We start from the raw sequence: 15888 nt of genomic DNA, 5'->3' as shown, positions 1-15888 counted from the left end.
GAGGTGACTCAGAACTGCTGCAGTGTCCTGGAGGACCTCTTGGAATGGATTCTGTGTTTTGCCTTAGGTCAGTATTTGTATCTAAACTTAACAGGATATGAAACCTCTAGCTTTCCAGATAAAATAAGAGTTGCTGTGGATTAAAGTGAATAAAACCCCATGTGAATAGGTCTAATGTAAAGGTTGAGAGGGAGGTTTGAAAACAGGCAGTGAGAACATGTTTTTCTCTCGGGAGTCCTGTCTCTCACAAACAAGTTTTATACCCATGTGTCTTAGTTCAAATCCCATTGTTTGGCCTGTTTGATCCAAGGTACCACTTTTGTGCATCCTCTTACCATGTCAAGGACAGTATCCCTTTATTTTGAATTTAAGTGGAACAGAAGTTAGTGCCATGCAATTTTAACATGCTTCAGGTGCGTGAGCTGGAAATCTGTTCTGTATGTGGAAGCTGTCATGGCAAGCTGGAAGTTTTTACAGAGGAGATAGGATTAAGTTTGGATCACAGAAGTCATGCCCTAGATAACGGATGCTTCCTGAAATTCGGTAATAGAGACATCAAACTCCAGGTGCACATATGATTACATGGATTTTGCTTAGCTTCATCTATGACAGAAGGCACACACAGCACCTATGTGTTTGCTATTTGAGAAAAAACAATATCTCTTTTTTATTGTAGTTTAATATGCCACTATAGAATTTGAGAACCTATTTTTAAAAAGAGAGCAGATACATACCTCTGGAAACCTCCAGAGTGCAGTCTTTTGTCTTTTGATTTAGAAACAAAACTAGTGTGCTCTACCTTTTAGCTGTGATTGCTCTTGAAATGTAACATAGGTGAAAGAATAGCCTTAGAAAATAGAGCCAGTTTATAATATTTTTTAAAATTTTATTTTATTTTATTTTATTTTGTTTTGTTTTACTTAGTGTAAAAAGAGAAGAATTACTTTGCCTTCTGATTGTGATGTTTCATTGTGTACAGTGTTAACTGCATGTCTGAGAGGACAAGAAGCTGTTCATCCTTGAACCTAATGACTTAAACTTTTTCTTCAGCTGGACTGTCCTGTTCTTAGGGCAGCAGTTCAAGCCAAACAGCATTTCCTACCTCATTAGTCCCTGGTTCTGTTTCAGGAAATTTGTGTGGCTTTTTGTCAGCTAAAACTCAGCTCTTGGTTTAAAATAATGTTTGCCTTAGTGCAGGCAGTGAAAGTGGGTCTGTGCTGCTGCAAGGCTTTGCATGTGTTCTGTTCATTTTGTTTTTGGTCTCTTTGGCTGGAAGTGTGAGGAAAACCTGAAACCTTCCTGTAGCCTCTTCTGCTGATGTAATGTGATGCAGAATTCTCTGGGCAACATGTGTTTGCTATTTTGGTGGCTTTAAATACTTTCTCCGACTTTAAAATAAAATGTCTGCTTTTTCACTATTTGCTTACATATAGTTGTGCAATCTCTGTCCTCCATTTGTTTTCTTTTTAAATTAAAGCTTTAATTGATTACCCATGTATTCCAAGTCATATTCCACTGGGGAAAATGTGTTAACTTAGATGATATTAATATTAAATTAATTTGTTTCATTTCCCACTCAAAATATGAGCTGAGGGAAGAGAGCTATGTCTTTCAAATGCCATCTTGCCCTATGAACAAGCATATTTTCTCCTTTTTAAAAAGAAATAAATAATTTTTGTCTTTGTTATTCACAGTGATAAACATTGAATACTCTTCCTCCATTTAAACAGGCTTTCAGAAGCTGAATGAATTCTAATGCTGCTTTTCCTCACTGTGTCAGACAACATGTGACCTATTGCATAAAACAAATCTAACTCTTTGCACCTGAAGTTGTTCTTAGATATAATGAAGTCCATTTTACACAATAAATCAAGACTATTTGGCACATTTTAAGCATCATTTGCTTAAATATGTTATCACAATGTAGATTTTATTTTGTAAACTATTTTTCATCCTGGAAATTAACCTGGTAGTCTAATAAGTTTTACGAGTTACGTAAAAGTTTCCCTGACTAAAATGTTTGAGAAAATTAAATGACATTTCTTCTTCAAATAAATATTCCTTTTGCACAATGACATTATGCAGATAGTCATCATTGATGGCTAGTCCTTTGTTCTTTATTTTCTATTTGTACTATGGTGTATTGAAGTTAAATATGACTTATCCAACATTTTAAACAGAGTGATATTAGTTTGTATGTATTAAATCTACCTTACAGTATTTTCTGTCAAATACCACTTTAGTTAGGATCCAGCTGGAAAAAGTCTCATAATTTAATTTTTTGGAATGAAAGTCAGGTTTCCATTTACTTCCCCAAATCCAACAGCAGCTCACAAATAACCCATATGAAATAACCTCCTTCCATCTACTCTTAGTTCAGCATGTTTCCTCATCTGCTTCTGTCCCTTTTTATCTTTTTTTTAAACTGCAAAGTGAAATGTGTTCTAGGCTTCATTTTTGCAGCCAGTGCAGTTAGCCATTTTGATTTTGTTTAATCTTTTTTTTTTTTTAAATCTTTTGGCACCACTGATGGGACCAGCCACAGCAGTGGTTTTGGGGACAGCTAGAACAAGAGCATGACTGAAGCATATAAAATTGGCATTGCCTCCATCAGATAAATGTCTGTGAAGTGCTAAAACCTCTAACCTCTGACATCTAATTAAAACCCTTTCCCTTGTTGCTTCTTTTTGTGTACATGTTCTGGTGTTATAAGCACAGTATGTGCTTTTTATATTTTTTTCTGTTACCTGAAGGTAGAAATCAGTTATCTCTAGCAGAGATGAACAATAATGTTTCTTTGTCTCATTGGTCCACTAAAGTACACTGAGGTAGGACTGCAGACACTTGATGAAGTCTTGGTTAAGAGCTGGAGCAGGTGCCAGCCAAAACAATGACAGAAAATATTATTTCTGTTTTCAGTAAAAATATTTGTGGTTTAATAGTGAGATTGAACGAGATGATACTGTCAACAGAGAGAAACTATCTTTTGTGTATAAAAGCCACTGCCATTGATTGCTTCTCCTGATAGGATGAACAGTGCAGACCTTTTGGCGTTAGCATGGCAGATTATTTTCCTAGAATACAGATTCCAGTGATTTAAAATGCAGTAACCTCCATTTTGTCACTTGTCTAATACATTTCATATCTCAATTGGTCTAGGGGTAGTTGAAAAATGGTATCAGGAAACTTTAATGGCTATGATTTTATATTAGATTTAGACTGTGTTTTTGTATTAGTGCATGAGGGTTTTTTTTACTGTATGTTTAGGCTGGTATTCAAGTTGGTGTTCATTTAGAGAAAGAAGTTTTTGTTTTGTTCTGTCAAGCCTTGTGAGTGAGATAAGCGTAACTTGTTTAATTTGCTTATTTTTCCCCTTTCAGCTGAGAGAGAATTACAGTTGCATTTTGCTCTGCTTGCAAATAATGAACTCAAACATGGAACAGGATCTCTCGCTTCTCTGTCTTTGTGTCTTAGGGCCAGGCTGATAATGCTCAGCTTTTATGATGTAGAGTGGAAGTGTTATTCTTTTGGCTGAATGCTGAACATGAAAAGCTCCTTGGGAACATCCTCTCAGGACAAACATTGATGTGACCAGACCTGTTGCTGTGGGTCTGAGTTTATTCAGTGGTGGAAAACACATTGCTTAGGGTTTGTTGTTGTTGTTTGGTAGCTGAGGACTTGGTTTGTTCCTGCCTTTGTATGCGGGGTAGTTGTGTAAACCAGTGTAAAATAAGCGCTGCCATTCTGATTTAGAAGCCAGGTGGAGACCTAGGTGTAGGTGTTACAATTACAGTACTGTATGTATTGTGAAAATCCTTAAGCAATCACATTTTGCTGCAGATCCCTGTTACTACCTTATTAGTAGCCATGGTAGGTAGAACTGTTGGTCTGGCCCAGTCAAAGTCTTTTCCCAGAAAATTATAAGACTGGGTTTGAAAGATGTTTGAGAAAATAGATCTTGGGGTGATTTTAGCTATTTCCTAATTTATATACTTAGAGCTTTATATTTTCAAGTTTACTTAAAATCCAGTGTTTGGTAAAAGGATGGATGTGACTGCTTCTGCATTGCAGTCATGGAACATGAGATGAACAAACTCTTAAGGCTACAGGCTTAGAAACTAATGATAAAAAAAGCCATTATGCCAGAGTAGCTTGTGCTGGTGTAGGCATATGGAAGTCCATTCGGTTTTTTGGGCTCAGGGTGCAAAGCATGAGCACTTACTGCATGCTTTCCATTTGGTCACACTATCTGCTGCTCTCATGACTTGATTTAAACACAAACACTACTTCCAGATAATGTCAGATAAGTGGCTTCACCTGATAAGAAACAGGCATGACAAGCAAAGTACCAGGCTGATACTTTGGACAAATACCTGGTTGGCTGTTATAGGTTTTGGACACTTGAGTTTTTAAAAATGTAATAGTTGGCGTGAATTGAATGGACAAATCAGCGTCAAGATGGCTGTAAAAGGGAATTAAGTGTGTGCATTTACCTCACTGGAAAAATTCAGTGCAGTGCAGTCAATCCTGAGAGTACCTTATCCAGGTAAGGATAAAGTACTCTTTATTCTTATAAATAAAGTAAATAATAATAAATAAAAAAGTAATTTAAAAGTAATTTATTAGAAATATTTATATTTATATTTATATTTATATTTATATTTATATTTATATTTATATTTATATTTATATTTATATTTATATTTATATTTATATTTAAACAACCAGGGAAACCATCCACTAATGAGATATTCAAGATTTCTGCCGAAGGTATTTTTGAGAGGCCTATTGCCTCAGCAAGCAAGAAACAGTGATACACCTACATTTTTGCAATGGGCTTAGTGTTTGGACAGTGTTTTTGGAGACTGCTCTTTTATATTAGGTAATTATATCATACAGAGGTATAAGCTGGCAGAACAGCAGTGTAGTCAGTAAAAGATGCACCAGGTGGAACACACTTGGAGACAATCATTACAGTTTCTGATTACCCACCATGACCTGACACCCAGAGGTGAGTGGGTGCCTGCAGAATGGTAAGGATGTTGCCACACATATCAAACCAGCACTTCTGGAGGTGTCTATTACCTTATCATCTGACCCTTGGCTGTTTTTATGGCAGTTGTTTCACTGCTATGATACATTTTGGAGAACAAGTTTCTGTTACTCCGTTAAGTAATAAAAGGATGTTCTGTGATTTAATTGAAAATTTCCTCACAGAGGAATATGTGAAGTACTGAGATCAGTTCCTTTGTTTGAAAAGTTATATATATGCTGATTTCTGCAGAAGACTGGCAGATCTCACCTATAAGAGAACCAATTGATGAGCCCAAAAAATGCCTTAGAAAATCTCAAGTATTTGTGTTGAAGTAAGGTCCAGAGACTCTGTTTGCCAAAGGGGTGGTATGGAAAGTTGAAGGAGATTGTGAAGAAATCCTTTCTCTGAGGCTGAGGAGAAAATTTACCATGCAAAATCTTTTCCCAGCTTAAATTAAGACATCACATTTTTGTTTTATCCAGTCAAAATGACTTGGGGTTTGTACCGCTGTATTAACAACACTGTGATGCTGTTGCTCATGTCCAGAAGATACTGTATTATAATCTCAATCTAATTCATTATCTTCAATGAACATGCTTGGAATTCTCTCCAGAGGAGGTCCACATCAATGATGATACTGTTTTGTTGTTCTACTTGACATCTATAGATAATAACAGTTTTGTAAGAAGTGTCTGAATTTGCCAATTAGGTGGAAACAGAATGTGTAAACTAAAGGAAAATTACAGATTAATATTAATAGCATAGCATGGAAACTGAAATTGTAGCACCAGCAGCAACCAAAGTGTATTCTCCTTACACATTTATTCTCATTGTTGACTGAGCAGGGAGTTTTCTTCTGTTGACAGTGGTAGAGTATCCCTTTGAGAACAACGGGTTCAGAATTCCCTGTCTTATGTGGAAGAGTAATGAATGTGCTTAATGTTAAACTTTATTGAGCTCTGGTACAACTAGAAATAAGGATAAGACACAAAGATGTAATCCTTACACACCTTTAACAAGAGGAGCATGCATCAGGTATCTTGTGTGTCATTTTATCTCTCCTGCTGCCCTATAGGTGGTTATGCTGAATAGGTGTGCAAACATTTATCCTACAGGACTTATCTGTTTTGTTTTGTTTTCCAGGTCCTAAGAACACGAGCCAGATTACAACAAATGGAGAAAATGAAGGAACTACTAAAATTATTGCACCTTCTCCAGTGAAAGGGTATGTAGACCTTAAGTTTCCATACAGCTTTTAATAGGTTGTACAACACATTGGATAGAGGAACATGTTTATCCTGCACTTGAGTTCAGGACCATCTGATCATCTGCTGACAAAGGTCAGAGAGTGTTGCCAAGTAATTAATTTTATAAAACCCTGATCTTCCAATCAACGCAGAATAGGGATTTCAGGTGACACATGGTTTGAAAACCCATAAATCAGCACAAGTTAATGGGAAGGTATATAGTCTCAGGTTTAAATAGGAAAATTTGGATAATGACCCAAAGGGCACTGGTCAGGATAGTCCTGTGAAGTCCTGTGAAGTCCTGTTAGTCTCTGCCCTGGAAGCTGTGGGCTGGCTGTCAGAGCCCTCAGGGCATGTGCCTTCTGTCTCTCAACAGGGCAAGCTTGGGGTGTGTGGGCAGGGAGGAGCTGGGCACGGGCTTTCTCCCAACAGGTTTGTTAATCTTGCAGTGATTGCCCATTACACTGTTGAAATTGTAATAAAAATCAGGAATGTTCCTGATCTGTACGAGTAGTGAACTGCCAGGGCTCCTCTGGACTTGTGTGTCTCATTTATCACTGCTGAAGTGCACCTCTCTGGTTTTTAAGCATATTTGAAAGGAAGAGGTAAGACACAGATTCAGAAATGGCTTTATATCCCCACCCCTAATTTTAGGAGGAATTTATGTGCCTGAATCAGAAAAAAAAAATTGTCTGACAAAAGAATGAGTCAAAAAACACAGCACTTAACTTTTGTTTAGTTGCCTGGATATCTGTCTCTGCATGCTTGGCAATCCTGACAGTTGTGTTTCTTCTTGAGTGAGTAACCCTTAACTGGGCATACCTATGCATTGAAGCTGTTGGCTTCACAAGCTAGGTGTCTGGACAGACCTCTGAAAAAGAATCTAAAAGATTTACTGATTTGCTGGAAGTACTTGGTGGATAGTGTTCTCTATTGCCTAATATTTAGAACAGCTGACCTCCAAAAGAAAAGCTGAGTTAAATTGCTTTCTCATTTTGAGGGAAATTGGATCCACTATTCTAGCCCTTAGAAAACAATGCTAATTGTGTGTTAAAAGAAAGTTTATGATTTTGCCACTTGGTCACTCTGAAGCTAAACCATTAAGTGGAAAACAATACAGAGGTAAAAAAATACATGGAGGGAAGGCACAAAGAGGATGGATCCAGGCTCTTTCTAGTGGTGCCCAGTGACAGGTCTAGGTGGGAACACACTGAAAGACAGGAGATTCCCTCTGAATGTCAGGATACAATTTTTCCCTGTGCAGATGACTGAGTACTGGCAAAGGTTGTCCAGGAAAGTGGTGGAGGCTCCATCCTTGGAGATAATTCCACAGTTGTTTGGGAATAGTTCTGGGCAACTGAATCTGGATCATCCTGCTGGAGCAGGCAGCTGGACCAGATGACATCCAGAAGAACCTGACTAGCCCACTATTGTGTTGTTCTGTGATTTGTTAGGAGAAAGAAAGATAAAAAGTAAAAGGTACCATTATTCCTTAGCGCAGAGATTTTTTTTTTTGGGAGGCATGGGACTCCTTCAGTACAGAATTTGTAACAATGAGCTGTTAAAAAAAAATTGATAGACAGGTTTTAGAGGAAGAGCCAGAATAAGTGGCTCTCAATACGACAGCTTTAAGGTTTCTGAGTTTAGTTTCTTATCTTGACAGTTTAAAAGCATCTCACAGGCAGATTCTTACTGAGTCATATTTTAGACAGCATTAGTCACTTCCAGAAAAGAAAAAAAGGTTTTGGAAATTATTTTTCTGTTTAGGATTTGATTTGTTTTTCTCTGTGTCTCTGTCTGCACATGAAGAGCACCTTTTGGGTCTGCCTGGCTTCACGTATGTGGGAGCAGCACACAAAAATTGTGTAGCACTTACAGTTTGGAAGTTTGCTCCATCCTGTGTAATTCTTGTACTAGTTGTCAGTGATGCTTGCAGAACGTATTTCAGTAGTGTTCAGAAGCTGAGTTTTCATATTTAACATCTTATTCACTGTTGAGATCTATAGTTAATCACTTCTATGTAAGTGGTATCAACTCAAATTATAAAAAACCCCCAATGAAATCTCACATGAAATTCAGATCTTAACCCTTTCAGATACTTTGAATGAACTCAGTACCTTTTGCAACTGCATTCCTGGAGATACTGCTGGTATTTGAAGAGCTGCCATGCTCTAATTTTCTGTCTGTAAAGTGTGTGACTGCTTCAAATGAATAATGACTTGGAAATTTAAAGCAGTAAATTCACCTCCCAGGTACTGTCTCCTTTTAAGACTTGAAAACAGTATTCACCAATGTTTAAGTTCAGCCTAGGTACTGTTCAGTAGTTCATGCTGTGCAAATCAATTCCTTTTTGCAGTATGGGATAGAAATGTAGTTATCTGGATTACTTGCTCAGTCTGCAGTAAGAACATATTTTTAAGCCTGGGAATAGATTGCATGCACCTATGAGTCAATAATTAATGGGTGCAGTATTAAGAAAACGATTTACCTGATAAGGTGTAATTTAATTTCTTTTCCTGCTGACTTACTGTAGCTTTATATTTTGTTCACTCTGTGAGAATTAAATGATTAACTCTGACCTGTAGTAACCAAAGGCTGGGGTTAGAAGTGGATTAGTGAGTTAAGTAGCCACGATTCCTTCATAAAGCTGAGTCTGTCATTTCCTGCTCTGGGGGAAGAACTCCCAGCTTATGTCCTCCTCTCTGTAAGCAACAGTAAGGCTTTTATTTTTTCTGCTTGTGTTGCATTTTATAACTATATGATGATGGTATGGAGTTGCTGTCAGTAATATTTCTTGATGACCTTGGTGGAAATCAATGTGGCTGCCTCTTTTCTGTCTCAGGTAAACTGCTTGTCCATACAGGAAAAGAGCTCTAGAGATGGAAAAGCTCTGCTGAGCCATTGGCAAGGACAGGGGCATGCTTCAGCTAAAAGCCACTTCCCAGTATTTGAAGTGGCAATTATCTGGGAGTTTTAATGGGTCAGAAGCTGTAACAATGCTGATATACCTGTAACCAGCTGTCAGAAGCTGGTTACAAATGCTAATATATCTCTCAAGCCAGGTGACTGTCCTGGTACATTGCCTTGCAGCAGTCAGTGAAGTCAGCTCTTCCACAAAAACATCTTTCTGACAAAAATAAAACCCAAGGCTTTGCTGGGGAGGGTATGAGAAGGATATGCTGCCCTGCAAACCTATAAACCTGTGATCTGTCATGCTTTGAATAGTTTTCATCACCCCTGCCTTTGTTGCTCCCATTTTAAAGTAGGTACTGTGCACCTGGAAAAATGTAGAGAAATATGATAAGGGTAATCTGAGGTATGTGGTGACTCCTGTACTGGGAGAGGTTAAGTAGTCTGTGGTTCTTTCACTCGGAAAAGAGATAAGACAGTTAAAAATGTGTAAAAAAAACATCAAGGGGTGGTGTTTTTGATTAGGCAGCCATCGTTCATAGCAGTTTGTTTTTCTTTATTTCTTTCTATAAACACAGAAACAGTCAGCAACAAGAGATGGAAGTTTTGAACCAGGTAGAAGTTTTGAAATAATGTTAAATAATTGTTTATGTCATAGCCAGATACTGGAACATACTCCTACCAGACACTATTTATGACAAAAATTAAAAAAAATATTTGAAAGGTATTTAAGTAAATCCATGGAAAAAAGTTTCATTAAGAGCTTTGTAAAATAAAAAAGAAGGTAAAGCCTCTGATTCAATAATCTCTTAACTGTATATTATGGAAGGCTATGAGATCATATTGTATGTTTGCCCTACTGTTAGACTTCTTGCCTAAGTATTTGTTCTTGTTTATTTGGAGACAGGATTGCCTGTTTTTCTGACTCAGTGCTCCCACAATTATGAGCTTGCAGAGATGATTTTTTTTTCCTTCTTTTTTTCCCCCCACTTCTTTATCCTTCCCTTTATAATTTCTCTTTTTAGGAGAGATTTTTCAACATAGCAACTCTTTGCCCCTTTCTCATAACAAATAAGTAACTATATGCCAGGGTGGGTCTCTTTAATGAGTGTATGCCTTTAAAATTAAATTTTAAGTGGTCAGCACAAAAGAAAATGTGATCTGTGTACAATGTTGTTTGTTTTTTTTAAAAATAAGCATATACATATATATGTATACCTGTACTTTTATTTAGCTTTAAGAAGATGAAAAATGAAAACAGCCCAGAAACACAAAGAAGTAAAACAAGTGCTCCATGGGAGGAAAATGGCCCACAGAGGTAAGACCAGACTTGATGACTTAGGTATTGTGCAATGGTAAATATCATACAACAGCAGAAAGTTGAAGGTTATTAATACAATATATTAATGTGTTATTTGATTCATAATAGATGTGCATTGCATGTAAGCAGATAGGTTCTTTCATGGATAAATAAATAGCTAAAAATTAGGAAAGTATGTGTAGGAGGAGGTAGCCAGTGAATAAATGTCAGCAGCGGCTTTCTTTAGACATCTGTTCATGGACCTCTGATGTTTAGTATATTTGTCAAAGAACTTGAAAAATAAACTATGGTGATGATATGAAATTGTTTAGGATAGTGAGAAATTTGTCTGTGGAGAGTGGCAGAAAGGCTCCTGAAGTGTGACTGATGGGTAGATTCTGTTGAGTCAAAAAATGTAAAGAGAGGTGCGTGAGAACAAAAAAAAAAAATAACCCTAGATTTCTGCTTAATATGAAGTACTATGGAATTATGTGGAATTATGATGGATAACAAAGAAAACATCAGCTGTGTAGCAGTCAGATAAACAATTAGCAATTATTAGTAAATCAAGAGAGCAGCTTTATGCCATTATATACATTGGTGGATCACATATGTACTCCATGAATTTTGGAAGCAGTTCTGATGTCCTTATCTCAGGAAAAGGAATAGGCTTTGAGTGGGGCAGCAAAGGGGATCAAAAATGTGAAAGGCTCTGCAGTAAATCTGTACAAGGAGCAAAGGCAGAGGCAGACAGGAATCTTCCTGTAAAAGAGGCAGTTTCAGGGGATGACATCTAGAAAATCACGAGTTGTACTGAGAAAAGAGAAAGTGATCAGGACTTTTTTTCCAGCAAAAGAACTAAGGATCTTCAGGTGAAGCTATTGAAGGTGGTGTAAAAGTGTTGATAAAGGCAGTCAGTAGTGACTCACCATGAGTGGGAGATCTGTGGTCCTCCTTTGCAAGGAGGTGAATTCCTGGGGGAGCTGGGTGAGTCATGGAACAAAAATCCTGAAGGGCTTCTGAAGACAGAGAAGCAGCAGCTGGCTCAGTAAGTCCCCTGGACTGGGAATGGTGTGGGATGCAGGGAGCACTGGGGAGCTGTCTTCAGGCTTCTGCTGCCTGGAGATGGCTGTTTACAGCATGTAAAGTGTAATCCAGAATGGTCCTGCTTTTCTATGACAATTCAGATCTGATGCACCCCTTGTGCTCCTGTAAACAGCAATAGATTGTAGAGTAAGGAACAAAGCAGCAAGTAAATAGTCTTTTGCTAGGACAGGCCTTTCTTTAGTTGTTTTTAGAAAAGTAATGTCATCTTGTCACTTAATGTCTCCAGTGTTTCAGTTGCTTTCAGGACAGCAGGAGGTTTGATCTTGCAGGAGCCAAACAATGCTAGAATTGAGTTTTTGCAAATCTATTTATTCTAAAGCACTATGCAGGTTTAGACACATAAGCAGGCTGGATGTTGCACAGAGGCTTTCACAGCTCTTAATAATAATTCTCATTGAGATGAGCTGTGGGAACTTTTCACCTGTGCAGAGCAGTGCTGTAACAAGCTGTCTGCAGAAGCAGATGACAAAGAAAGGATTCAGTTTGAAAGGCAGAGGCTTTTAGAAAAGCAGAAAGAAATCTGGAGGTTGGAACACCTCCACACCAATGGAAGAGGTTTGTTTGTGGGTGAACAGAAGAGAAATGGGGATGGAATTGTTTCATGTTCCCAAACATCAGCTCTGTGATGAAGATGTATGTCATGATAGAACATGGAATGTTTTCATACTTACATCCATGGAAAGCAAGAAGAATGACTAGCTCTGGGTTGGATATGCGATACTAAAACACAGAAATTTTGGTATGGTAAAAGAATACTAATAGACTAAAAATCTATATTTTGTAAGCTTAGAGTTGATGACTTGGCAATGATAAGAGGTCTCTCTCCTACATTTCAAGGTTTACTGTGAAAAATGTATTGCTAGAAAGCAGTACCATGCATTTACATAGAAATCACACTAACACCCAGAAAAGCATGTATAGCCAAATACTCCCCTGTGCATGCATTAATCTTTTAATTTTTGTAAGCTGAATCTCAGTTAGCTGGCCTAACTGCCCTGGAAATGTTAAAGCTGAGTATTTTCTCTCTCTTTTTAACCTTAGCGGACTGTATAATTCTGCCAGTGATCGCAATAAATCACCAAAGTTTCCTTACTCTCGCCGAAGGAACCCATCTGGTGGCAGTGAGAATGAATCTGGGCAGCCAGTTCGGAGGAGGTAAGAGCCTCAGGATTAATTACTGTCAGCTTCTCTGCGCACAAACTTGAGGCTGGTGTTCAGCTCGTGTAGGCACAGCTGGGCCCTGGGAAAGGGGGTATTCCAGGGACCAATTGTTAGTCAAAAAAAACAACCCAAGGAAGAATACCACAGCTGTTTTTGTAAAGGAAGCTTTGGTCTGGTTGTTTGCCTGTGTGCTGTTGTGGGAAAATGATGTTAAAAATGTGAAAAGTTGCAGTATTGACACGTGCAAGATTCCTTTAGATACTGGAGCACTTATTGCCTGGTGAATGATTAAGAACTGATGGATTTGTTTGCTTGACAGCTTCCAAAGCAGTGTTATAAGTACTTTTCTTTACTTTAACTGCCTGAAGGATTACACAAATGAGCCATAAAGCTGTCTTCAGCAGTCCCATATGTGAACCACTTCGCATTAGAGAGGACACCAGCAAAAATACAACTGTGTGACACTTTCAATTGGTACAAGCTGAATTGAATGACTTAGAGGAGTAAAATGGAATGGATGGAGATTCTGTGCTGCGTGTCCTTGAACATGTCCAAAAAGCAAATTACAGGGACAGTTCTGAAGCAATGGAGTATTGAGAGATGTGTGTTACCTGGGATGATTTGTCCTGCTGAGAAGCTGCTTTTATCGCTAAGGCACCCTGCCTGCTGATCTGTTATGAAGTATAAACAAACACAGATACTGTGCCATATTCACTGCAGTCTTCTAGAACTGCCATAGGAGCTAGCACATGAGAATTACATCTCTTGCTTGGCCTTCAAAGCCAGAGCTTTGGGGTTTTTGAAATGGAAGCATATTGATGAGGAAATCTAATTTGATGTGGAGCTTTTATCTGTGTCAGGTTTCTGAACTGTTTCAGACCTTTTATCTGCCACTCGCTGTCTGGGACAGGAGAGAAGAAACTCACCTATAGTGCATGCTTAGTGACCTCAAATAAATGTGAAGTGTAACTCTCCAGCAATGGAGTTATGTTTATTTGCTCTGTTGGATAGCGCTCTTGTAGGTCTTAACAACAATGTGTTTCCTGAATGGGTTTTTTCATGTTTTAACTTCAGCCAGGCCCCAGGCAGCCCCTCACTCACTCCCCCACCAGCAGGATTATGGAGAGAATCAGAAGGGTAGGAGGTAGAAACCTTGTCAGTTGAGAAACAGTTTAATAGGGTAAGCAAAAGCTGTGCACACAAGCAAAGCAAACCAGGGAATGAATTCCCTTCTTCCAGTGGCTGAGCAGGTGTTCAGCCATTTCTGGCAGAGCAGGGCTGATGTCACCATCGCACTGATGGTGACTTGGGTGCACAAGATCATCAGTCCAAACATCCCCTCCTTCCTTCCTCTTCCCCCCACTTTATACACTGACTGTAATGCCACATGGTCTGGAATATCCCTTTGGTCAGTTTCGGTCACTTCTGTGTCCTGGCTGCGTCCTCTCCCAGGATCCCATGTACCCCTGGTCTCCTCCGCAGTGTAGCCTTGGCTCTGTGCAATCTCTCCTCAGCAATAACAAAAGCATCTCTTTATTATAAATCCTGTGTTCAGCACAACCCCAAAACACAGCCCCACTGTGAGGAAAACTACTGCAGATAAAACCAGCACAGGTTTTCTGATGCATTGTCAGAAAGATTCATTTGGCTTCTTAAAAGCAAAAGAGTAGAGATCAAGCAATGCAAAGCTCTCTTATATCAGGAAGAGTGCTTCTGCACTGTGCAGCATGAAATTGTTTTTATCATTGGGGGATTTGCATTGGGCTGATCTAGTAATCAGATGGACAGTCATGCCAATAGCAAGTTTTCTCTTGGGCTACCACATGAACAAAATGTTTTTTGAAGTCTTTTCTCATATGTGAGACTGTAAATACTGACAGTAGTAGGTAGATTTTAACTCATTTATGCCTTCTTGAGTCTTGATTTTATTCATGCACTTTCCTTTTCCAACTGTTAGTAGCTGTGCCATTTAGGCACTCTTTAGTGGAGTTAACAGGAAAACAACAGGTTCTGCTATGCTGGAAACAGTAGTAAACTCTAAAGGCCAGCATGCTCTGCTTAATTTTGCAAGTCAGGGGCTTGCAATGAGAGCTTGAAGGGAATCATGCCTTCAAAACTTATTGTAAAGGTGTCCTGAAAGGTTTAAAACAAGCATATGCCCTATTTTCTCTACCTGACATCATACTGGGGGGAAAAAAAAATCCATCAAAAAACTAAAACACTTTGGGGTTTTTTTATGGGTAGTTTTGTGTATTTGTATTAAGTAACTCTATGACATTTCATTAAAACTTCCTTAATGTCGCAGGAAAAATCATAATAGTGGTGAAGATTCAGATGTAAAGCAAAGGAGAAGGTAAATACATGACCTATAGCAGCTATGAAATGATAGTGAAGGTATGGGTTGTATTTTGTTTCACTGCATACCCTTCTTTCCTTCCTTCTCCCTCGTCTTCTAAATGTATAAAAGGATTGTTGTGGTACGACCTTTCAATTTTTTATTTCTTATCTTTTACTAAAATGCTCTCATGGCCTCATCAAAGCAGAATCTTTCAGCATATTGCTGCTATTCCATGTTATAAGCAGCTTGTGAAAGTTTCCTGAGGGGTTATCTGCAACTTGAAAGTCAGTTCCAGAAGTTTTAGCTTTTGGAGTTTGAATCTGCAGATTTGTTTTTACTTCTCCAGTCTCCCTACCCACTTTTAATTAATCTGTTTTGCAAACAAATGTGCTATCATCTGAGATGAATTGTCCTGACAGAGGTAAGTGCAAAGGCATATATAACTCCTGATGGTCTTCTTGCTGTCTTGCACGTTTTTTGAAAGCTTCTTGTCCCTGCCCCCATCTCCTATTTCAGACTTGACTAATCGACACATTTCAAATAAAATGCAGTTGTGAATTTGGGTATGCCCTTCAACAACTTCAGCTGTTTACAGATTTTTGCCACATCTGCTTGTCATGACTCTGTGTAGTGCTTCTCACATCTGTGCTCCTGTTTGCACTGCTGAAATAAGCAGACAGTAGAGTGCTTTTCGATGTCAGAGGCTCCTGGAGCTTGGGAAGGAGAGGAGGCACTCCCAGGATCTGAATCACTGCTGCAGCACGGGAAAGGAGCTCTGGCAAAGATACAA

General features: G+C 38.5%; 1 protein-coding gene across 3 annotated transcripts in view; it reads left to right on the top strand.

Annotated features, from left to right (window-relative positions):
- EPB41L4A (erythrocyte membrane protein band 4.1 like 4A) overlaps nucleotides 1–15888 on the top strand; it is a 120713-nt gene that overhangs the window by 82841 nt on the left and 21984 nt on the right. For 2 of the 3 annotated variants that reach the window (XM_015653647.3, XM_033520482.1), the window contains exons 13-16: nucleotides 6179–6260; nucleotides 10427–10510; nucleotides 12641–12754; nucleotides 15066–15113. In XM_015653647.3, the coding sequence (XP_015509133.1) occupies nucleotides 6179–6260; nucleotides 10427–10510; nucleotides 12641–12754; nucleotides 15066–15113 (328 nt within the window). The remainder of the gene's footprint in view (nucleotides 1–6178; nucleotides 6261–10426; nucleotides 10511–12640; nucleotides 12755–15065; nucleotides 15114–15888) is intronic. The other variant, XM_015653648.3, reaches the window with a different exon arrangement.

The sequence above is a fragment of the Parus major genome, chromosome Z (assembly GCF_001522545.3).
Source record: "Parus major isolate Abel chromosome Z, Parus_major1.1, whole genome shotgun sequence".
Taxonomy (NCBI): domain Eukaryota; kingdom Metazoa; phylum Chordata; class Aves; order Passeriformes; family Paridae; genus Parus; species Parus major.
This window is presented reverse-complemented; position numbering and strand designations above follow the sequence as displayed.